This window comes from Cydia strobilella, chromosome 1 (assembly GCF_947568885.1).
Source record: "Cydia strobilella chromosome 1, ilCydStro3.1, whole genome shotgun sequence".
Taxonomy (NCBI): Eukaryota; Metazoa; Arthropoda; class Insecta; order Lepidoptera; family Tortricidae; genus Cydia; species Cydia strobilella.
The window spans coordinates 26,941,211-26,967,202 of NC_086041.1; the positions used below are offsets into that span (position 1 = coordinate 26,941,211).

At 37.5% G+C, this 25,992-nt stretch overlaps 2 protein-coding genes across 3 annotated transcripts in view; one reads left to right on the forward strand and one right to left on the reverse strand.

Moving 5' to 3' along the window:
• LOC134744169 (uncharacterized) overlaps positions 1-25,992 on the forward strand; it is a 62,123-nt gene that overhangs the window by 9,831 nt on the left and 26,300 nt on the right. The window lies entirely within an intron of this gene.
• On the reverse strand, positions 42-24,900 carry LOC134743971 (pancreatic triacylglycerol lipase-like). Of its 2 annotated transcripts, XM_063677604.1 has the most exons (8): positions 24,703-24,900; positions 23,342-23,387; positions 11,064-11,331; positions 10,611-10,759; positions 9,875-10,101; positions 5,357-5,461; positions 3,659-3,815; positions 42-899 (listed from the first exon to the last, which is right to left on the reverse strand). In XM_063677604.1, exons 1-8 carry the CDS (start codon positions 24,746-24,748, stop codon positions 761-763), a joined length of 1,137 nt encoding a protein of 378 aa, XP_063533674.1. In that variant the 5' UTR covers positions 24,749-24,900; the 3' UTR covers positions 42-760. The 2 variants fall into 2 exon arrangements, with proteins under 2 accessions (XP_063533674.1, XP_063533681.1); XM_063677611.1 differs by lacking the exon at positions 5,357-5,461 and having other exon boundaries at positions 47-899; positions 24,703-24,864.

The window sequence follows — 25,992 nt, forward strand, 5'->3', positions numbered from 1 at the left end:
ATTACTTTGTATTTATTGATATTCTTAGATTTGATACAGTAACTTTTAACATTAAAAATATGTATAACAACTTACATAGTTTATTGTCAGAAATAAGCTAACATCTTACATATTTTTTTCCCCATCAACATCATGATTAGGTATCACATCATGAATTCATAAACAAACCAAGCCATCCTCGTCCATTGGTAAATTAAAACCATTCTTTTAGCTTCGCTTTTCGATACTTTAGTAAATATTTACGTTACATCCCATGTCTTCTGTCGTAATAAACTATCGGAATGCAATATAAGTGAATATTGAGATGTCAAGAATTTGCACCCTATTTAAAACAGCAGTTTGAATTGGCAAAAACGAAGCCCATTTATTATTAAGGTGCATGTAAGAGAGTAGGTATATGCCACCTACTGGCCTAAATCGGAATTATTTACTTGACATCAGCACTGTAAGCTTTTAACACCTATGATGGCTATGATGATACCCCTACGAACAGTTCACATACACTCTATTATCAATACTTTATTATCAGCCAGTCTGTGCGACCTCAATACTCTTGATGAATTCGCTAATATAATCCGATTCCGGATCCGGATCTGTGTAGACCTGTGTTTTTGCACATAGGTTTACGAATTGTCCGTTCACTGTGGGGACGCCGGTACATCACTAGCACTAGACAACGGACTCACTATCACTTATAAAGTAATCTAGTAATATAATAATAGGCAGTCCTTCGAGTTGTGTGCACTGTGTTGGCGACGTATCACCTGAGGTACTTGAGCAAGCGGGTGAGGGTCGAGCTCCGTCGTCTCCTCGTCTGGTTGTCGTCGGGAATGAGGCCCCGAGGCCCCATGCTGTAGGGCGACGTCGGCCGTGTGGTTAGGAAATAGTCGCCCGAGGCACTGGAAAGTTGGAAACAAAGGAAGTTTGTCAAAAGAATTCTTATTAAAGGCGACGCGTTAAGTACAAATCAAACTTAGACCATAGAGGAACTTAAAAGCAATCGCTTTGACCTTTATTATGCTCCGTGAAAATCAATGGTTTCGCAGAAATAATCAAAAATTTGGCTCCATAAGTACATTGATAACTATCAGAACAAACTTAAGTCAAAACTGTTTATTAGTATAGTAGTTTTTGGTCATTTGACCATTATTTTGTAAATGTGTTGTGGTTAATTTTGTGTTGTGTTTTGTTATTGTGTATTTTGTTATTGTGTTTGTTGTTGTGTTTGTTGTTTTGTTAGGGGGGTTAGGGTGTTATACCGTAACAAAATAATCCAGTATGCAAGGTGCAGCAAGCATGGTTCAGAAGAACCAAAAACACGAAATTGATAATTTCTCCAAAATTATTAATTTTTGCTGGTCCTTTATTATTGGCCTTCGTTTGATCGGTGTATTTCCATCTGTCCCCGCCGGGCACAAATGGGAAGGATCCATTCGACAATACGAGGGGCGTTCAATAAATTCTCGGTATGTGAATGAAAACAAACAAATACGATAAGTTTAATATTTTTATTTTTCAATATACTCCCCCCCTATGTTGATACACTTAAAAGATCGATCTATTATTTTTTTTAATCCCTCATAAAAATAATTTTTATCTTTGGTATCAAAATGCTCCTCCACTGCCGCCTTCAACGCTTCATCGTCAGAAAATCGATTTCCACGCAGATCCTTTTTAAGATTGGGGAACAAAAAGAAGTCACTGGGGGCTAAGTCCGGACTATACGGTGGGTGAGTAATAGTTTCAAACCCAGATTCAAGAATAGCCGCCTTGGCAATATGAGCAGTATGCACAGGGGCGTTGTCATGCAGAAGCAGAACACCTTTGGTTAATTTTCCTCGCCTCTTGTCTTTGATTGCACCCCTTAATTGACGTAGAATATTAGCGTAGTACTGTCCTGTGATATTTACACTCTTTTGTTTGTAATCGATCAGTAATATTCCTTCACAATCCCAAAATATTGTGGCCATGACCTTGCCAGCTGAAGGGATGACCTTGAACTTCTTGGGATGAGCTGTACCCTTAACGTGCCACTGCATGGACTCCTGTTTACTTTCTGGGTCATAATAATGAACCCAGGTTTCATCTCCAGTAACTATCTTTTGCAGCACCTCATCAGGATTTTCACCGCACAGGTCAATAAAATCGGAACAACAAGCTACTCGCATATCTTTTTGAACCGGTGTCAGCATTCGCGGAACCCATCTCGCACTTACTTTTGACATATTAAGATGGTAATGGATAATATCATGTATGGTACCAACAGAAAGACCGGTTATTTGAGCTATTGATTTTACCTTCACTCGGCCGTCTTCCAATATAAGTTTTTCCACTTTGATAATATTTTCTTGTGAAGTAGCTACTACAGGCCGGCCTGGTCTAGGATCATCTTCAATACTCTCTCTCCCACGTTTAAATTCACTTGACCACTTTTGAATGGTAGATAAAGAAGGAGCAGACTCACGGTAAACACAATCCATTTCTTCTTTTATAGTTTTTTGATTTTTACCCTGATTGGTCAAGAACTTTATTACGGCTCGATGCTCTAATTTAATTAACATTGTTAAATCGCTCATGGTGCTCACGTTTGTTCGGCAATTGTAGAAAAACAAGAACATATCGGTTTGAATTTTACTTTTTTTTTAAAAGTCTATGAATGACTCTTAGTGGCCAGTAACAAAAGAAATACTCAAAAAGGTTGTAAGATATCAATATCGAGAATTTATTGAACGCCCCTCGTACCTAGGTTGGCCCTAGCTGTTTGTTTGACATGATGCCAACGGCCGCTTTCTATCACCGCACTGCTCGCCATCGGCAGGGTGTTCATCCTCACACCCTAGCACCTAAATGGTCGCGTACTGTGCGGTTTAAGAGGAATTTCCTCCCGCGTACGCTTCGGCTGTGGAATGAGCTCCCTGCCGAGGTTTTCCCGAGGGGCTACAGTATGGGGTTCTTCAAAAAAGGAGTGTACAGGTTTTTAAAGGGTCGGCAACGCGCGTTTAATATATCCGGTGTTGCAGGCGTCCATAGGCTACGGTAACTGCTTACCATCAGGCGGGCCGTATGCTTGATTGCCACCGACGTGGTATAAAAAAAAGCTATGTATACATTGACATATTTTTTTGTGGCATTTGTTTTTATGTATTAATTTTATATTTTATTTTATTTCTGTTCTAAAGCGAGGTTTAGACTAGCAAGAACTTGCATGCAATTTACGTTACATTGCTGACTACTAAGGTAAACTGCATTCAAAATGTTTATCAGATACCGCAATGTAATGAAAATTGAATGCAAGTTCTTGCTAGTCTAAACCTCACTTTGTGTTAAGTTGACGATCTTTTAGTGAAAGCCTTTGTTTTATCCCTTTTTGTAAAATACTGTGCCTTTTTCTTTAAGAAATAAATATATGTAATCTAATCTAATCATTCCCATCTGTTCCCACCGGGGACAGATGGGAATACACCGTTTGATTCTTACTGAAAGCAACACTGCGTACAAAATTGGTGGTCCATCTATAAAAAAAATTGCAAGTTAGTATGCTGAAGCTGCCCATGGAAAAAAACACGGGTCGTGTCTATACTAGGTATCATACGAATTCCTGTGTGTACGGTTTATACCCACTAATATGGCTAAGGTAAAGTTAAGGTTATCCTCTCACCGCGTGTTGACCAAGTCTCCCATATAAATGGAGTGAGCGGAGCGAGCGGGGTGCCTCGCCCAGGTGTCGTAATCCGGCGCGAACGCGCTCGGGAAGGCCGTGGGCGATTGTATCGACTCCACGAACAGCCGCCAGGAGCGGTCGTGACTGCACAGGTCTGGAATGTGTCGTTATCACTTATTAATCAATATTTATATCTTTATAGTAAAAATCATAAACCTAAAATATCTAGTGGTATCTGATACCTGCTGAGGTTGATTTTTTTGAGGAAAATCTTTCTGATTGGGCATACCTTGTTAATTAGGGACTGTTTCATTTGGCCCTCGACGATTAACTCGAGGTACCTATTAGTTTGCTCCACATGCCTACTTGTTTTGTGCTTCAACTAATGTTTTCGACTAATTATAGCTCCCTAACATGGCTACCATTCAGCTAATAGGTCACGTGGCTAGGTCGAGATGTTTAGTTGCTTATTTGTAATAAAATCTACAATACCGGGTGTCAAATGTTTTTAATTTTCGCATCTTGTTTACCTACGTAAGTTACAGAAGATTTTTATGAGCCAAGCGTAGTGCTGTCTGGCTTAAGGCCTCATACGCACGAGCACTTTTTCAACGCGCGTTAAAAAAGCGCTTGAACGCTACCGTCCGGACGCTTAATTCAATTTAACGACCAACGCTTAAAGTCGAAAATCTAACAACGCTTGATAAAAAGCGCCACCGCCAGCGTGTGAATAAATACACAATTACACATGTATCCATTTGTGTCATTCAAACGCTTTTTTAACGCGCGTTGTAAAAGCGCTCGTGTGTATGTGGCCTAAGTGCCCATATTCTGCAAAGCATAGGACTATCCTTGTACATTTCAACAATATGTATCTGGGTGAATCAACTTTTTCTTGTCACTTGCTGCCATGGTTACAATCAGCTGGGTATCTCAAAACCCCTGTTGGTATTTAAAATAACCAAACATCATTTTTGTGTCATTAATAAGCCCTTTCCATAATGGATGATCTGCTGATCTGCATATTAGGGTCATTATTTGAGAATACATGTCTGCGATTGCGTCTAATTGCCACGACTCTTTTAAAACTTTTTGTATGAAATATATGGGTCGCGGCAATTAGACCGCAGGCATATTTTTTGAGAATGACCCATTAGTAGAACGAAGTAGGGGAGAGTGGGGCACAATTGATCTTTTTTTTTCAGTTAAATATGGCAAAAGATCCACTGTTACTCTCCCCTATAACATTTCTTTTCTTCTAACAACTATGCTACTATTGTCGCCTGGCGAACGGGACAGAATAAAAAAAAGAAAGTTGTTCCACCCATCTACGGATTAACTTTAGGTCTTTCTATTGTTAAAGTATCAGCAGCTACCGACGACACAATTCAATTATATACAATTTAACCGGAATTATTTAGCATCCATCACCTTCTTAGTAGCATTCCTTCCAGTTAATAACACTGGGTCGTTCACCGGGTCGGGCGCCGAATGCGAAATATAAGCGCCCGAATTTTATAGTTGTGGTTTCTGCTGAAATTTTATAGACGAATGAATTGGCATTTGCCCAATTACACTTGTAAATTCCCACAAATAGCAAATCTGCATTGCAACATATTTAAGCTCGCCGCCGCAAATTTGTGTCAGCATTTCTATAAGCGAAGCTTAGGCGCGTTTGTGGTATAGTGAACTTACTACGCTGAGATATAGTTCGCATCTTTTGCTCCCGTGTCATGTTCTGAATTTGCTCGGAGGTCAGATAATATTCGGCGAACTCAGAGTTATTATCGTCAAGAAACTCTGAAAACGTAATTGTATGTAGTGTCAGGATATCTGCTCGAGTGTAAAAGTAGATGTCGTAGCTAGCCAGGAAGTAGTCATTTAATCGATGAATTCATTTATTATACGTTATACGAGGGAACAAAATACCCAATTATATAAATTATAGGTACACAGGTTTTTTTTATCACAGGCTTAAAGTTGGCGTATTTACACAGGGCGGACACGCTATACATCAAAAATCAACTTGCGTTTCTATGTGTGAACGGCACGTCTGTATACGCGGCATGCGTCATCGAGGGAGTAAGTTGCTTAAAAACAGTACTGAGCGGACGGCAAAAGGTCGTCAATCTGGTGTCGCGGGGCGAGGTAATTTGAATCGGTGCGGGGCGCTGCGTGGCCGTTCTGTATGATAATACTATTACTTATTCTGTGTTATTTATACAAGACCAAGTTATTACAGATATAAATGATTTCTAAGATAACACGATTGTGTAATTTGCGTGGCAATTACATAGATAGGACTCTTCTGCGAGTACATCGTAAAGAGACTTGCATAAATGCATATGTGAAGGTACCGAGTACAGTTTATTGTTAATCAGGATTTCGAACGAGGGCTGAAAAAATGTACCTACCAATTTTCTAATATTTTATGGCACGGTCCACCAAATAGGAAGAAAAACAGTGTTTTGGCACGGAAACGGGTGTCATACACTTGCTTGATACTTGATTATTTTCTCAGTACCTGTTGCATAAGTCGGGTATTCTTAAGCAAAAGTTTTGAATTCATTAAATTGCTAGTAATTAATGGACCCTTGTATTATACTACTGAATGTAACTCGAGTGTGTACTTTATATTATAGGTATTACTTCGTGACTAATATCAAAGTATTAGAGTTTTGAATGATTCACCGTTAGTTTCACTAGACTTATATTGACCGGGATATAGACCGTGATTACCTTTAGTATTATTTATGAGCTCCCGATATTACAAAATAATACAAAGGGTAATCACGGTCTATATCCCGGTCAATATAAGTCTAATATCAAAGTATATTTATAAGTATGTTTGCTTTATTACAAAGGAGTAAGATGCAAACATGACATATGCAACATATCTTTGACGTCAACTGTACAATCGAAGGCAAAAATATCGATCCGACAAATGGCTCAAAAATATGTGAACACGACTTTATTGTGTAAGGTGTAAGAGCGTACACATATTTTTGAAACTGGGATTGTACATATATTTTCCCCTCACTAGCTCGGAAAGTTGTCGTTTATCCTGCAATACAAGCGGGGAAAAACGCGTTTTATCCACTAGTGGGGAAAGTAATTTGACCTTCGATGGAGCGTGTTTAAGTAGCTTGACAGATAACAAAACGTAAAACGCTCATGATGATGGTTCGTTCGATATTAATTTTCATTTATATCCCGGTCAATATAAGTCTAATATCAAAGTATATTTATAAGTATGTTTGCTTTATTACAAAGGAGTAAGATGCAAACATGACATATGCAACATATCTTTGACGTCAACTGTACAATCGAAGGCAAAAATATCGATCCGACAAATGGCTCAAAAATATGTGAACACGACTTTATTGTGTAAGGTGTAAGAGCGTACACATATTTTTGAAACTGGGATTGTACATATATTTTCCCCTCACTAGCTCGGAAAGTTGTCGTTTATCCTTCAATACAAGCGGGGAAAAACGCGTTTTATCCACTAGTGGGGAAAGTAATTTGACCTTCGATGGAGCGTGTTTAAGTAGCTTGACAGATAACAAAACGTAAAACGCTCATGATGATGGTTCGTTCGATATTAATTATCATTAAATAAATGATTTGAGAATCTAATAAAAAATACCAAATTTAGCTTTATTTAATGATTTTAAGTCATAAACCTTAAAATTCCATAAGAAACGTTTGTTTTTTTATAATGATGTTAAATATAATTCTGAACGCACAAGTTGAGTCGATGCAATGTCAAAACGCATCGTTGACATTTCATACATCAGAAATGTCAACATTGTCAACAATTTTTTTACTTAAAACCTTTTCTCACCGACTCGCGTAAAAATACACAACTTCCAGAGTTTTCTGTTATAATATCGTAAAGAAATGAGTGATTCCAGTGATGAAGATGATCTAACGCCTGTGGATGTTGCACTTTCCTCGCTATAGTGAGGTGAAAAGTTTTGTGTTACACACGGGCGCAAATGTATTTTACTTCTCGTGTGTTGAAACACTCGCTACGCTCAGGATTCTATTCTCGCTTCGCTCGTGGTTCACCTATAGAATCCTTTCACTTGCTCGTGTTTCAATTCTACACTCGCCGGTAAAATACAACTTTGCACCCTTGTATAACAAATAACTATTATGCCCTTGACTGTACTATGTGTGATTTACTTTTAGATATCTACTGGAGTAAATTTGTTATTGCAGTTTCCTCTTGTGCGATTTTAGTGGACGGCGTACGAGCCCAATTCCAAAGAAAAACCGCAAATCGATGTACTGTTTAGCCATTTGGCATACGCATACTAGAGGTCAAAACAAATGTTTTGACACGCAGTTCTTAAAAAAATCCCTTTTTATGATTAATATGTACCGTATCTGCAGTACAGTTCCATAAGTCTCGTAAAATAGGTTCTGAAGTAGAACTGTGTCACTTTGTAATATTGAAAAATTTAAAAAAATACTAAATGAAATTATTGTCAAAATTGCTTTCCTGGAGTTAGATATAAGGATATCACGTATCGTTTGTGGCATATTGTACAATCAGCAGCAGAGAAAAGGCACAAGTTCTGTAAATTGGTATGGACGTGGGGTACCTTATCTCTGCAGCTGACTGTACAAAAAAAATCTGCCATATCGTATCTGGAGGAGCCCAAACTTGGTATGTTTAGAAAATAATTTTTGTTCTAATTAAAAAAAATGGCTGAAATGTAATGTTGTCGTATACTTTTAAAATCGCCTTAGAAATCCCTTTCATAGGATACCACATGCGATAAGTTTCTGAAAAAAAAGCCTATACAAAAAAATATGAGCACCCCTCCTAAGAGAATTTTTTTTAAGAACTGCTGGTTAAAATAGTACATTTCGATGCTAGTGCGGAAAGTATGTCATCACTTCACGAGTACCGAGATATTTTGCCACGAGCCGCGCTTGTATCGAACGACGTTTTTAAATACAGTTGCGAAAAAATAAGAAAAAAAAATAACAAGTAAGGAATTCGAAACTTTTATATTATTAATTCTGTGACATTATTGACATTGACATTATGAAGAGGTGTTTTTTAGTTGGGTGTTATTATTATTGAACCCACTTCAATTAAAAGTTTTTTTTTAAATGCATGTTCTATAAGACGGAAACAAATGTAAATATAAAACATTGTACTATTATTACCCAAATATCGTTAATTACGATTATTTGTGTATCGTACATTTATAAAAACTATCGAATGTTGCCTTTGGAAACTTAAAGCAGAAAGAAAAAAACGCCTCTTCTTTGACAGGCGTTCCGTTCCATTCAGACAACTTATTAAGAACGGTTTTTCAATATACAATATATATAAAAAATACACGTGTTATACTGATGAAGAGGTAAGTAATAAAATATAAAATATGTATATTTTTCGTACTCTTACATTAATAGTAGGTTTTTATGTTGATTACGACGTTTAAAGGAAACTAATATTAACACTCATTAATAAGTAGTCATGAATTGGAACAAGAAAATATTTAAAAAAATTGGAAAAGTAAAAAGCACTAGTTCGCGAAAACCAACTTTCCGCACGCTAAACAGCTACGTAAAGTAGCACTTTTTGAGCCACTGTATTAAAAAATTTGTTTTGCCTCTAATATGCGTGTGCCAAACGGCTAAAGTGTACATCTATAAGGGTTTTTTTTTGCCTACACCTTCCGCTGTTTGAAATAATCGTTTGGTCACGATTATGATAAAGATTACAATTACCCTTTTAGTGGCTGGACGTTCTTCATGGAACATTGATTTCGACCGCAAATCTATCAATTTTGATGCGTATCCATTTTACAAATAATGGCAATTATGTTGACGTTGCCCATTTAATAAAGGATTAAGTTACTACAAGTGCTTGGTTTCACCATTTCAATGTGTTGCAATGAAATTGGCCCTCGCCTCTGTGTATCTTCATATTGCATTTCTTACATTTGGACATGGTTTTTTAATAATATTGAATTTTAGATTGATTTTACCTACTGGTTAGTTCATGTCGCAGAGGATTATTTCTAGGATAGGTGACCCATACATTCCTCATTTTCTCGTTTCTTCTTCTTTAATGTAAAACTTTTTCCGTGTTACTTTAAAATATTTTACCGGCACATCTACACACTTTCATCTCAATCGATTCTTATGAATCCTTAGAAATACTATGAAGGATAGAGTCGTGAATACCTTCCGGGCTGAACATGTCAAAGTCCCCATTGGGGCAGCCGGGCTGCGTGCCGCCGCTACCCGCGTAGTTGGGCCAGAAGTCCACGGTGCCGGCGGAGGTGGTGGTGCCGTAGCCACCAGGGTCGCTGTGGATGATGTCCACGAAGCGCGCGCACTTGCGGTCCAGCCCGGCGCGCACGCCCAGCGAGCCCTCGAACAGAGCCCGTGCTGGATCTAAACCTGTGATTCTGGATGCGCCCTTTGTATTACAGTAGATAATTATTAGCCCAATTAAGTCATAACAGAAGACCTGGATGAGGCACTTGAAGCAAACAATTCGTAACTTTAAACTGTAGTTACACATTGACATCGGTATACATATTTTTTACGTGGCAGCCACAGCAACTTGAATGCTTCCAAATGGCTAGTTATCAAAACACGTTTAACTAAGGAATGATAAGAAATAAGTAGGTAAGCAATAGGCAGTTATTTATTCCGGAAAAAACATCTCGTTTAACATACGTTATTTGTTATTTGTAACCTTAAAAGAGCAAGGACAATGACTGCAACTCAAGATTCGTTATGCGTGACAAGAAACAGTCTTAAAATAAAATAATCATTAGCAGTTGATAGGCAAACATGTGAAGAAAACTGTTTTGTTCAGTCTTGAAATAAACCGCCGCTCTGAATAACAATTAGTTGTGTTCGTGAGAATCGTAATGAGTCAAGTGAATTATGTCATACGGTTACCACTTACCTTGCAACAACATGGCCGTTTTCTCTGGCCCGCTTGCCAGCGTACCCCATCACGTGGGCACCCAAGGAATGTCCTAAGAGATGTAGTCGTGTCGTATTCATCCCAGCTCGGGCCAACATTGTAAGAGCTTCTCCCAAATCGTCACCAACCTGGTCGAAAATAATTTAATTGCAGAACTTACTTACACCGCTTACACGTTACCTACATTACATGTAACTTATCTATTGCACATGCAACATGCACATTATTAATAGCGACCCTGAAGGTTCATAAAGCGATATGGATAGCTCACACAATACTTTTTTTTCCCAACCCTAACGAAATGGAGACGCTAATCAATGAAAAGAGATGGACGATTTATTCTGTCGATAACCGCGAGCTTCATTCGCCCGGATAACATGATGATTATAATTAAACGGTTTTCTGTGTTCAAGATGTAGGTCGTTCACTTACAATTTTTGCATTCGGAACTGCCGAAAGTACGTAAGTCATTGGCAGACCGAGAATTCCGACGTCAGCTTCCTTCTCCCAATCAAGGAGAATCACGTTCCTCTTTTTAGTGGCTAAGTAGGCAGAGAGGACGGCGGTAGTGGCCGGTCCCCCCACTTTGCCTCTGTAGCCGAACGTGAACACGATGGTCGGGTGGCCATGGTTGATACATGTTGAATTAACCAGGAGTTGGGGTTTCGTCAATGGAACCACTTCGAAGTTATCAAGCGTTCTGAAAAATGAAATGTACTTGGTCAATCTTAGGTAAAAATATGTCTAGACTATAAAGGGGCCTACTAATTACCAGTCCGCCGGACGACATCGGCCTGTCAGTTGTTCGGAACCGTAATTTTTTTGTTCTAACTGACAGGCTAATATCGTCCGGCGGACTGATAATCAAAGGGCCCCTTGAAGGAAGCATTGACCTCATGCAAGCATTGATCTTAAGGGGCCCACTGATTATCATTCCGCCGGACGATATCAGCCTGTCAGTTAGAACAAAAAACTGACAGTTCCGAACAACTGACAGGCCGATATCGTCCGGCGGACTAGTAATCAGTGGGCCCCTTTAGGCAATTCTATTTTTAACAGTTAAAATAAGGTTAAAATGCGTAAAAAAATTCTAAGCAAACAAAATGTAGGTAGGAATTTTAATTAACAGAGTTATAGGAGCTACAGGTGTAATTTGATTTTGCATATTTTGCCTACGGATTTCTATTTTTACGTGGCATTAGTAATTTTTTACGGGTAATGTAAAATCAATATTGTTTTATTTGTTACGAAAAAATACAAACTCGTACTCAATTATTTACAAACTTCCGTAAAAATGAAAGTGGCTCTTTCAAAATCGGGGTGATTCAAGTCACTATTCCCCATACCTCGAGGTCAAGCCGGTATGGCCACATTAGTCGGTTCGCTCAAGATGTATTCCTCTGCGCTCGCGCACCCAACGGGAATACACGGCCACGTACAGTAGGTACCTACACGTAATGCATTGCATTGTTAGCTACTTATATTCTAGGTTATCACCTACATACAGGTCAGACGGGTTCTTTAACACACATTCCTGATAAGTAGACATTATGTCTTAACTAGTCTTTACGAGTTTGTGGTTTTACTTGTATCATCGTACGCGAGGTATGATATGACACAGTTGCACTTGACTTCTCTTCGTAGCACATTATGCATAAAAAATCTTTAAATGCTTTTAATAATTTGCCTGAGTTTAGATAAAAATCGAAAACTATTCACTTTACAAACGAACAAGAGTTCCTTTATTTTTTTTATTCCGGTGTGTGAAATTTTTCAAGATACATGAAATACCTAGCAAAAAATCGAAACTGTATTAAATAACTATAATCCATTCGGAAAGGACAGGATACTTTTTATCCCGCAACTCAAGGGGGTGAAAATTTGTATGGGGAATCAATAACCGCTGAACCGATTTAGATGAAACTTGGTATGGGGATATTTTGAGCTGTGGGGAAGGATATAGAATATTTTTTATCCCCGAAATCATCCCTTAAGGGTGTAAAAAATAGGGTGGAAATTTATAGTGGACTAATTCCCCGCAGACGAAGTCGTGGGCAAAAGCTAGTGTGCCTATAATTTGTGTAATAGCTACAAGTGTGATTCGATTATGAAGACAATTAATGATGACAATATATTTATGAATCGAGGTTATTAGGCTGGCGCGGTGTGACGTGTGACGGTCAGGGCTGTCACAACGCTTACTGACCACTTTTCAACGGACGCATCAGCCTAGTCTGACCTCCAATGAGTCCAATGAGGTGTAGTTGTTGTTGTTACGAACCACTAGATCAAGTTACACGTTATGCTCATAGTCGAGACAAAACATTATGTCAATTAGATAGCTTAATGTCGTAAGCCTGGTCTACTTACAAACAAATATGTAATGACTGTAACGTAAGTGCAGCAATTATCCTCAAAATTTGTTATTGTAAAGTTTAATTAACTATAATTTTTGAAATCAAATGTCTATATGAGTCGCTTAACTTCAAACTGGGGTAAGTCCATCTTTCAGATTATGCGATTTTGGTATTAAGAAAAGGTAATAGGGTAGATATTTGCTGAGAGGGTCGAATGGATTTACCCGAGTTTGAAGTTAAGCGACACATATGGAGATAATATGTATAGATGGAGAGTGTGTTTGTAATATGATTACCTAGTTATTTGTATTGTAACTTTAAAACGCAAATATTAATCGCGGCACGATAATATGTACGTACATGATAAATTATTTAAGTACAACACATGATTTCACATAAATATTAACCAATAAGTCAAAGTTTACTTGCAGGCATCCGATAGCCTACAACCCGTTCTACCTGTTTGCATACCGTTTCTTACTTTGGATTCATTGATTTCGATTAGGGAGTATATCTAACTTATGAAGTGCGTATACTTACTGTCGCTGCACCGTGCCTTTTGCAAGGGTCCTTCGTTGGTAATCAAAATATCCTCTCGTTTGGTTTGTCAGTTAGTTGGCGCGTTTGACATAAGTACATTTATGATTTTCAACTCTTTCGGACAGCGGATAAAGCTGCCTAACCTTTCTAATTAATGTTATGCGACAGTATGACTGGCAATTAGCATCGATTGGCAATTGTGCTAACTCTGATGCTAATTTTTGGACCCACACCTGTCTATGTCCTTTTGACCAGTTTTAATTAAAGTTCTTCCCTGGGGTCATACTGATAATGAACCCTTAAGTTGCCGAGATTAATCTAGTTATAACTAACTTTTAGCATATTAATATTGTATAGGTAGCTTTCAACGTTTGATTATAATTTATATCACATGAGAAACATATGGGAGTGATGTATCTATCCCCCGTGGGTTCACGCTAAAACACCAATAGAGCGAATAATGACTAGAAAATGCGTTTCATAAGATCGTGATTAAAACAAATAGCCTTGGACAGTTGCAGTGGACCTGTGTGTATTGGCAATTGCCTCTTCCGCTCTAGACATTCAGAAATAATTAAAACGTTGGTTAGGTCAGGATACGCAGGTAAACGACAGAATTACCAAATCCTGATTCTTATAGTTTCATTATTGTACTCTGCGACTTGTGCGTGGTAAGGGTGGGACAAATAAATGCCTAGACGGAAATATATGTTAAGATTGTTGTCGTCGTGGGCCCAAGTTAGAAACTCTCAGGCAAGTTAGGAACGTAACACAGAACCATTTAAATCACTAATCTCTTACAGAAAACAGCAGCTAAATCGGTTAATCCGTTTAGGATCCGAGTAGGAGGTGGCGTGGAGGTGGCTAATGGTTATAGTTTTATTTTTCGTACCAATGGTGTAGCCCCGACGGGATAGCTGGTTTATCTCTTTTGGTTCGGCGCCTACGTTAAAAGTTAAAACGTTAAGGTGTTCCCCATCACCAGGTTAAGTTCACCCTATGGTTGCAGTGACATTAGTGTACCTGAATAAATAAATAAAATTAATTTGTCAAATTATAAATCGACCAGACCTGTGGAAGTTGCTGAAATTCTTTCAACAAGTCCTTTAAAAAGCTGATTATAGTTGCCAAGACTACTCTTAAAGTCACGTCAGATAAAAATGTAGACCAAAATAGAACTTTTCTACATCGTTAACTTGTTGTTGAAATCACTCGCTCACTAATTTATCATATGTAATAATGTATTATAATGTACTATGTAACTGTGAATCATTTAAAGGAGAATAAAAACTTTCTAGTTACCAACTTCATTACTTTTTGCCTGATACCTACTTTACTTACTTAAGTAGATTAATATCTGGGCTACCTAATAACATTTTACCAATGAGACGAATGTATTCATCCTGACCGGCTTGATTAATCCTGCATAGAACCTGATATTAGGCACACTTACAGGTAGATTCCCAGTGAGAGATCATACCATCATCTTCCTCGCATTATCCCGGCATTTTCACCACGGCTCCTGGGAGCCTGGGGGGGTCCGCTTGACAACTAATCCCAAATGAGAGATATACCTAATTTATATCTTTAAACTGCGCACTTCTCCCCAGAGTACCTACGCCGACATCTAAAATAATCTAAGAATGGTTTATCTGTATAATATTAGTAAAATAAAAATATTCATATAAAACAATACCTACCTACTGCTAATATTTAGAAGTTTCGGTTTCGGCATAAAAAATATGTTTCAGGCGCGCCGGCGCTAAACTTACAACATTGTACTCGTACTTTCGGGTCGCGTTTGGCTAGTTTCCTATAATGATAAGTGAATTATACCTACCTAATTATTGTCTTTCGAGACTGGCTGATTGTGACCTGTTCTGATTAAAAAACGGAACTTATTTTATATATCTTGATCCTAAATTAGCGATACTGCTTTCACCTATGGGCTTTTGGGTAGGAGCACCTGGACACCAGTTGGGAGTTGGGACCGTTCGACTCAGTCTGGGTGCTGTACGCATTGGAAACGGTTTTTCAGTTTTCCTTTAATTTAATTTTTTTACTATAGTTTGCAGACATATCTGCTTCATAAAAATTTGAATTGTAATTTGTAGACGATCCTAAACTAGGAGGTTCAGTGTTCACCCTCACACACGGCACACCCTGGAACCTAAATGGTTGTGCACTGCGGTTTCTGAGGAAATTCCTCCCGCGGGCACTCCGTCCGAGGAAAGACTTCCCTGCCGATGTTATCCGAGGAACTACAGTATAATACAAATTTATAATACCTATTTATTGGTAAAATAAAATAAATTAATATTTAGAGACAATCTTACATAGATCGACCAAGCCTCAAACTGAGAAAGCTTGTAGGTACTATGGGTACTTGGCAACGATATACATACTTACATAGATACTTAGACACATAGATGACATCCATAACTGAGGAACGAATATTCTTGATAAACACACAAATAAATTACCTTACCAGGATTCGAACCCTTCCCGGGCGTCTCCTGCTTCGTAGGCAGCGTCACTACCGACTGGGCTAGGAGGCCGTAATTATTATTTTAACATTTTACTTTGGGCGAAATTGGGCACCAATGGTGAAGTCAGAGATGGGCATTAATCGATTAATCTTTTAGTTAACTAATCAATCGATTAAAAATATCAATCGTCATTTTTTAATCGCGATTAATTTAGTTGCGATTAAATTAGTTGTGAGAATGTTCGACTAACAACTAAATTAGTTTTAGTTTCCATCGACTAAATTTCACGATTAAATCTATATTCAAACTACGTAGTCGCCCGTTTTTGCATTTTTTATCTTGCAATATGTAACTACAAGTACGTATGTATGTAACATACGGAGGTACTCGTATGTTGTAACTATGTTAGTTTGGGTAGAATTTTGCGACTTATTTGAAGCAGATGTCTTCATCCGATTGACCTAAAATTATGTATACACGTTTAATTTGAAATGCTTGAATGACAATGCAAATAATGCCATAATATTATTATAACGATATATTGGTAATAACGACAAATGGCGAAAAACTGCATTGTTTACAAATCGCACACAATAAAGTAGGTTGGTGCATTATTAATACTTTGAATTATACGATACTGAGTAAATCTTAGACATAGAAACTATCAATATTTTGCTGTCTCTGACAATAGTAAAACTCTTTTTAGTGTCACGCGGTGACAAAACAATGGGATAATCCTACTTACCTGGAACTGGAAGTTGTTTGTTGCATTTTGGTGCAAGTGCCGACGCATCTTCTAAAAATAACACGTTCTATTGAATGACACATCTGCATGTTGTTTATTAGCTACGCGGTCTATTTTGTTTTCAACGTGTGGTCATTAAACTTACTTACTTTAGTAGCAAAATAATAGTGAGAACAGATCTCACTCCTTAGAAACGTTCAAAATATCGTAAGTAATACATGACTAATATTGTCTTTGGTTACCGCGATAGTTACTCATGAAATAAAACTATGAAAACGGATTATATCGCGTATATTGAATTTATAATACATCCCGACGTTTCGAACCCTTTACAGCGTTCGTGGTCAACGGGTGACTGAGGAAAAATTACAAAGTGCAAAAATACCCACATACTAAAATAATGAACAATCATAGACTATAAACTTTAAGGCTGGTTTTGCATGTACAACCAGCCTTAAAGTTTATAGTCTATGATTGTTTATTATTTTAGTATGTGGGTACCACGAACGCTGTAAAGGGTTCGAAACGTCGGGATGTATTATAAATTCAATATACGCGATATAATCCGTTTTCATAGTTTTATTTCATAATACATGACTATTTTATTTTTAAACATCCGTTAAGATGTCCTAATCAGTCTGTCAACATAGTCATACCGAGGTATTCTATTCAATTTGCTTCTAACATTAGTCGCGAGAAAATAGTCTAACTAATTAGTCGATTACAAAATTTAGTTGTCCGAAATCAATCGGCAACTAATTTAGTTGCAACTAAATTAGTTGCACTCTATGCAACTAAGATTGATCAATCGTCGTTTTCAATCGTCAGTCGCAATTAATTCTTGTAATCTTAATCGTTAATCGTTAGTCGATTACATTTTGCCTATCTCTGGGTGAAGTTAGGGTTCTCTACGGTAGATACTTTTGCCAACCCTGATTTTCAATGAATTGCAAAATGAATTTCAATGAATTGGGTTTGATTATCTTAATAGAAATAATAACGGTGTACCATTTATATTTCATTAAATTGTCAAAAGGGACTCCGTTACACCTGTTTTCGGGAAAAGAGATTACACACATCACACACGTGTAGGTTAGTTTGTTTAATTTGAAATACTTACCTACAGGTAAGATAACAAATAGCCCGGTCGTGATGTGCGTGTGCAGGCTAGGGATGCTAAACGGACTATACTATAATATTAATCAGAGCGTAATGTAGGTTTTAGGCTATTCAGGAATGGTTAGATGCACTAGATACACGAGACTAGGTATAATGCGAGGCGTAACGCTGTGTTATTATTGCGACTGCTCGCCGGACAGCGTTCAGTCCCCGAGTGCCCTTCTTGGCTCTTCAATCTCACTGATTAATCTACAAAAACCATCAGCTAAATTATTTATTTAAAAGAAGTGGCAGCCCTAGCACTAGCGCCGCATGTTTATCAACAAACCTGCAAAGAAAGCGGGGCCACCCGTTACGACTTACGATCCTCGGCCGCGTGCGTTGTATAACTCAAGGTGCTCTAATGATTAGTAATGATCCACTTTGGTAACCTAAACCCGAACTTGCCATAACAGCTTACTTATTGCAAATTTTTCTAAATTTCGTTACGTAACGTTACCTATTCTAAAATCTTTAGGCCTTGAAGAATTTAAATGTAGCAGGATATTTCTAAAAAAATAAGGGGCTATCGCAAAAGTGTAGTTTTTATATTGAATATTTACACGTTTTTACCAAGGGCAAATGACATGAAAAAAATTACACGGAAACTGGACTATAGACCGGGTTCTCAGTGAAGTTTCGTTTGCAAAAATTGCGGACCGTATTTTGACTTCTGATCCTTGTAGTGGGGTTCTTACGCTCCTAGAAACCCGACGTTGCAGGGCTAAAAAGTGGTGCCGTCACCCCCACTAGCCCTTACAATTCTCATACATTCGCTATCGAAAAAATCTCTCGTTTTGCACAAATTTGACTAATTTAAGTCTAGCTCTTAGCATAATTAACCTTACCACCCTTGCAGATTTCTTAAGTTAGAATGTGCTTTAGCAAACATGCATAACCTAGGCCCTTCAAACTTGTATTTGCAACTTTTTTTAAAAGTCTAAACCTCATATAAATAATACTTTTTGGAAACAAAACATATGTCAATGTAAAGGTAAATAAACGTTCTCTAAATTGATACTAATATTAATTACGTAGTTCAATTAGGCTAAGAGCTAGACTCAAATTAGTCCGATTTGTGCAAAAGGTGGGATTTTTTCGATAACGAATGTATGAGAATTGTAAGGGAGATATTCAAAAGGCTAGTGGGGGTAACGGCACCACTTTTCAGCCCGGCAACATCGGGTTTCTAGAACCGTAGGAACCCCACTACAAGGATCAGAAGTCAAACTGCGGTCGTAAATTTTTGCAAACGAACATCTCATTGGAGCCTGCTCTACTGTATTTGCGAGGGCAGGCTTTTGTTCCTTTCTAATTCTCTGGCTTTACGCCCCCTTTTAAAACCAACCCTCACATTTTTTTAAAGCAGATTTGATAGCAATCAGCAAAATACGAATTTAGATTCTTATTTGATGATGACGAACGATTTGGTCAAAGGCTTCGTAAGATGAAAACATGACTAGACAAAAAATAAACAAGTAGCTATAGCTTGTTTACTCCTTATACCTTTACTACTACGGTACGTAGGTAAATTTAATACGAGCTTAGCAATTTGATTGACGGGATTGACATTGATTGATTGATTATAAATATACATACAATGGCACGGTAAATCAAAGTATAATAAGTTTTGTACATACATATATTCGAGATTAGCTGTGCCCGCGGCTCCGCCCGCGTAGATTTCGGTCTGTGTCAGTAAGCGGCTAATTCACCCCTAATTTCCCTCCCTCTCCCCTCGAGGCGGAACTTTTAGTAGTTGACAGATGGATACGCTAGAGGATTAGTCCATATAAAATATTTTACAATTAGGTAGGTACTAAATAAAACTATACTCCAAAATCAATAGTTATGTTCGCCCTTATTCAAATTTTTGACGTGATTTAAAGACTTAAGAAGAAGAAAGAGAAGCGGCAAAAATACAAGCGCAACAGTCTCTACCTTGCCACCAGCCCTTCTGCCACCCCCCACCCCAGCGTCTTAAGTCTCGCCACCCAGCATGCGTTACAGCCCAAAAATTTAGTGGTTTTGACGTCAACCAGAGCTGGAAGAACGAGTGGAGCAAAGCTACTGCTGGAACTACCCCACAAGCCATAGATCCCACAGCGAAACCAGACGGCTTTGGCCTGCCTCGAAAACTCTGGTGTCGTGTAAATAGACTGAGGACAGGTCACAGACGCTGTAACTATTTTCGTCATAAATGGGGCTGGCGGGACTGCTCTCTGCGACTGTGGTGAAGAGGTTCAAACCGTTGAGCACATTATACAGCGCTGCCCTCTGCACTCATTTGCAGGCCCCCCGGAAGATCTGTTTAAATTAACACCTGACGTAATCTCGTGGCTCGGGACCCTGAATGTGGATTTATAATTATTTTATTTTTACTATTATCCAATTTTATATAGAATATTTATGTATATACGCCATACAATTAAATAAAAAATCTGACTTTCGACCCTCTTCAGCTTTATTATATGTATAGGTGATCAAGAGCTTGTCATTCTTTTTTTAACAAGATATAAGCTGGCGTAGAAGTAATACATTTAATTATTTTTTGATATAAGTAGTGCAAAATGTATGATGTTTTTAGTGTTTTTGACGCTGTGAATTAAACACAACTAGCAACTGGTGGTCACAAGTAGTTATTATGTGATGTTTAACATAAGCAAATATAAAATACAATGTACCTATTCTAAAAATCAATAGTACCTATAAAAAAAGCTCGGTTCTCCTTACAAACGTAGTTACGAGCGCGGATATCATGTTTTTTAATTTTAATTTTTCGTATATTTAATTAAAAATAAAAGTTACCAATACGTTTTAGCCAACAGGATATAGCCGATTTTTAGAAGCAATTTTCATATTTTTAGCTGTTGTGCATAATTAAAGCGCATTTTAGACCTATGTTTGTGATTTTTTCTACCGAGCTAAAGTCAAAAACTCAGGATTCGAATCGATACAGTCCCTCGACAAAGGCCCCAAGATTGCTAGTTAAATTTATGGCAGCCGTATGGTGATCCAAAAAAGCGCTACGACTTTTAAAAAACTCCGTTTTATGAACCTACTGCACCTTAAACGTTTATAGCCGGGTCCGGGTCTACACAGAGCGAGCATATGCGCGAGGCAATTTCCTCGCGCATATGCTCGCTCTGCATGTGCGGAGTGAACCCGGCTTATAGCTAACATTAATTGATTTGTGTGTATGTGGGGTCAAAATGGTTACAATGCAATTAAATACACCACAATATTGCGGTTCTTGAAAAGCGATTATTCTGCGCAATGATTAGGTATAAAACTATCACCCGGGTAAGACTATCACTTGTACGGAATCCTCATACTGTTTGTCTTGCCCCGAGCAAAATAAAATATGATAGTCTTATCCCACCTTACCTTATGTATTTTTTTTAATAATCATTATATTTTTATTACAAAAAAACACGTCAAAATACGCCCCCTAAATAATATCTATGTAATACAATGGTATTTGGTATTCAGCCAGAGTTGACTTTTACACAATATTTAAGCATTAACTAACTGCTGAATGATGTAGTTTGATTGAATCGACGGAAATAATGTAATTCGTGATAAATACTAGTGTATTGTTTCGATATTGCGCCGCGTGAACAAACAATTGCATTGCAATGTATTGTCAACTAACTTTATTTGCTTACTAAATTTCAAGTCAATTCATCTAATGAAACTGGATGATATTTCAAGAATTCATAGTCATTTGATATGGTATATACTATATTAATTTATTATATATTACGTAGAATAGGTACCTAGGTCGTTACAGATTATTTATATATATCTAACCAACAGGATCATAAAATTGCCCCATCTCGCGTAAAAAAGTACGCTTAGATACGGCATTGAGCTATGAATAGAAACAGGACTTGTAATATGCGTGTTATATTAAGCATGACCACTTTAATTATAGCTTGCTCAAAGTTAGGCTTGCTTGGTTAGCTTACCAAAAGTGCATAAGCATGTGTAGGGGAGGGAGACCGGGACTAGAGTTAACAGGGAAAAGCAAAGAAAAGTTTTTTTCAAGTTATACTCGCTGTATGAATACTACCGACAGTTCTGCTCAAATCGCCATAGGAAGCTAGCTTTGAGATGTGGGTCTAATATTTTTTCTTAGAAATGAGCGGTTTATCTTAGTTTTTTTTTGTAATCATTTGTTAAACGTAATATACAGCTTTTTCTTATTTAAAAGTTCTAGGGGCTAAAATACAAATAATACCATGGCAAGTAGAAAGTTCTTCGATAAAATATAATGTGTTAGTAATAGTATGATAGTTATTTTATTACCCAGCTGAGTTGTGTTGTTATATAAGAGCTCTTTCCCACTGACGTCCAGTTTTCTGCCGGTACGGTTTTCTGCGGGATTCCGTTATTAGTAGTATGCGTGCAGTATCCAGCAAACAGAACGCTCATGTGAACGTTACTATATTAGCACGTATACTACTAAAACGGGATCCTGCAGAAAACCGTACCCGCAAAAAACTGGACGTCAGTGGGAAAAAACTCTAAAAAAGGTTATGAATCTTTAGCACAAAATAACTAATAGTACTACCGTCTTTAAATGAGTTATGTTATGTATCTATTTCTGCAACTTGATTGTATAACGAACTGTAATTAGAAATAAATCTCATGTTTTTATAACAAAATAGTATTCAATTCAGCCAATTTGAATAAAATACAAAAACTGAATCGACAACATTTTTTTTTATTTAATCATCAAATTTGCTCACAAAATTTCACGGTAATTGGTTGAGAATTGCGACCTGTAGAGCAGAACATTCGGACATACGAAAGCATTTTTGCCCAGGCTGAAAAGGAGACCTTCGCTAACGCTCGGTCAATAATATGAGTGTAGTAATTTGAATATGAGATTGAATGTTATAACATAAGAAATAAAATTATTATCAACATATTATTTTATATATTTCTCATGTTTACTGGGAGAAGGGCAGGAAGAAGAAGAGAAGAGACCAGTCAAGCGTGAGTCAAAAAGCATTTATAAAAATTGTGTGCTGGTATGGAACCTTGCGCCAGTCGCTTATGGCCAATTATTAATTAAAATATTAATGTAAGACGATGTACAATTGACGTATGAAAATAAAAGTAACTTTAATTAAATATAAAAATATTAACTAGATTTATATAGTTCCTTGTTGTTCGGATTCATTCAGAATGACTTTAGTTCTGCGGATTCTCATTATTTGACGAAACAATGTCCGGATTGATAATTCTTGATATTTATACCACGTCGATGGCAAACAAGCATACGGCCCGGCTGATGGTAAGCAGTCACCGTAGGCTATGGACCCCTGCAACTACGGAGGTGCGCAATATACCTATTGGTGAAACCAGCATATTTAAACGACGACTGTACTCGTAGGTATATAATATACTTACCCCTTGTAACAGCGTAACCAAGCCGCTTGCGTGCTGTGAAAAATACCTGCAAGGTGGAGTGAATTATAAAATTTATGACTTACAGCTAGCTAATTGGGTACCTATATTAAAACTACAGCGGAGTAAATGCCTTTCCCTAGAAAAAAGTTTATTACTTCATGGCTATTAGTTATTACATAAAAAGTTATGCGTTAGATCCAAATCGTTTTTTGCATAATCACGAAAATATATGAAGTCCAATTATGTTTAACTTTATAAAATGTGGCTTACGTATTGTTTAAATGTTTAGATCAGCGGTCGGCAACCTTTTAGCAGCCAAGGGCCACATTATAGTTAGCGAAGTTGAAGCGAGCCGCACTTCGGGCAGCACTTTGTTAATAGCAGCATTTTACCTTACAATAAAACGCTTATTAAGCGAAATACCTTATTTATTTTGTGACTTTATCAGACATTGTCGTTTGGCAATATTACATACAAAATAGCCAGGGAGGCTCGCGGGCCGCAAGTGAGAGACCGCTGGTTTAGATATTTCGATTTGTAATGTATTTAAGTACGCGCTAAATGGATACCCTTAACAAAAAAATAATTTACTGGGAAGAATAAAAGCACGCGCGATTATATTCAACTGCCTGTTTTTTGTCAATATATAAATTTTTGTCGGCATTTTTTTTAAATCAACCCTAATTTTATACATCGCATGACGTGCCACAGTTCAATAAATTATATTTCAGTAGGAGGGGTAAGACTAACATAGTTTATTTTACTCGGGTCAAGACTAACAGTATAAGGATTCCATACAAGTGATAGTCTTACAGTTTTGAATTATTCACGGTTAGTTTCACTAGACTAAATATTCACGTCGAAATATTGGGAGCTCGAAAACAAAACAAAGGGTAATCAAGGTTCATATCCCGGTCGATATAGTCAAGTGATAGTCTTATCCCGGTGATAGTCTTACCCTACCTTAACTTAATCGTTTATCACTTTCGTTAATTTAAACAGTTTATTGGTACCTATTTCGACACGTTATTAGAGTTTTGCATAGCCCAGTTTTTATTAGGATTCTGTATCATTTTTTTTCTGCATTTTGCGATGAACGAACGAGTTATGAATGTTTTAATTAACAATAAAACTGTTGATAAACATATTCTTACTTTAATTATTTTTCCCAAACTTAGTTTTAACAGTGACAATTTTTGGTATGTATTATGTTTAGGTGCAAAATAAATGCATCAAAGTATCAATTGCCGGCACAACTAAGTTGCGCGTTTATTTTTTCATGAATTATTATCGATTATATCATCACTAACACCATAGCCTGAAAATCAACCCCACGTGACACAAAATAAATAAAAATGTACCTATAAAAAGTAATACTATTTTCCAGTGGCACTTTACACTAAACATTTTGTTTTCTTGACACTGTACGGGGGTCGTGTGGCGCGGCCGTGCGCACGTTTAGCAGCGTCTGCGCACCCTACTGATATGAAACGACGCAGCGAGCTGACGAATCTATTTTCATTTGCATTTTTACATTCTTCATTGTTGCTTAATTTTTTTTATAAAGTGTGTTAACGTTATTATAAATATGGATGTGCGTGCACGATTTTTTTTTAAATAATTACACTTACCTATATACATCAATAATAATCAAAACAAAATCGCAGAATTGCAAACCTTAAGTGGCAGTGGGCGGGGCACATTGCTCGCAGAACTGATGGCCGGTGGGGCCGGAAGGTTCTGGAGTGGCGTCCGCGTACCGGAAGACGAACTGCCGGTAGGCCTCCAACGAGATGGAGCGACGACCTGGTGAAGGTCGCGGGAATTCGGTGGTTGCGAGCGGCACAGGATCGGTCGGAGTGGCGAGCCTTGGGGGAGGCCTATGTCCAGCAATGGACGTCTATCGGCTGACATGATGATGATGATGATGATGATATATATGTACATAGCTCATGTAGCACTTATTCCGTAGATATAAGTAAATAAAATACATTATTGTTGAAATTAACGAATGTGTATGTATTTGCGTTTATAACTATTCAAAAGTGCTGCTTTAAAATAAGTGGTTCTGGACGTTCACATTTAATAGTGGGCACCCTGTAGTGGTTGGTGGTTTTGACCTATTATGGGCACGTAATTTTGAACAACTATGTAAATTAGATATTTTTTTTTTGGTTTCACGCAACGTTAATAGTTTCAGACGTGAATGTTTTTTTGTATTACCTGCCCATCTATAGCTCCATAGAAATATTCTAAGTCAGATTATAGAAGAGACCTTAACGCATCGTTAGGTGCCACTCTTCAAAGGCCGATGGTGTTCAGAAAAAGTAAAGGTTATGTTGAGGATAATTCTGTTTGTAGGTATAATTTTATTACTTAAAACACTTAGTCCATTTCTGTAACACTACTTCCGGTAGTATCCCGTCCCGTCCAATATTGACATTGGGAGTGAATAGAAAATATCCTCGTCAAACAGGTAGGTATTATTTGGTATTATGTTTTTTTCAACTACTGAATATTTTTTGTCAAAAAATTCATGTTCAATAAAATCTTTTTAATTTCTTATGCTCTGAAAGTGGGTCATTGTTGTTCTAAAGAGTGTGCAGAAAATGATACGAGTACGTTTCTGCTCTAGAGCACTGTACTTTCTA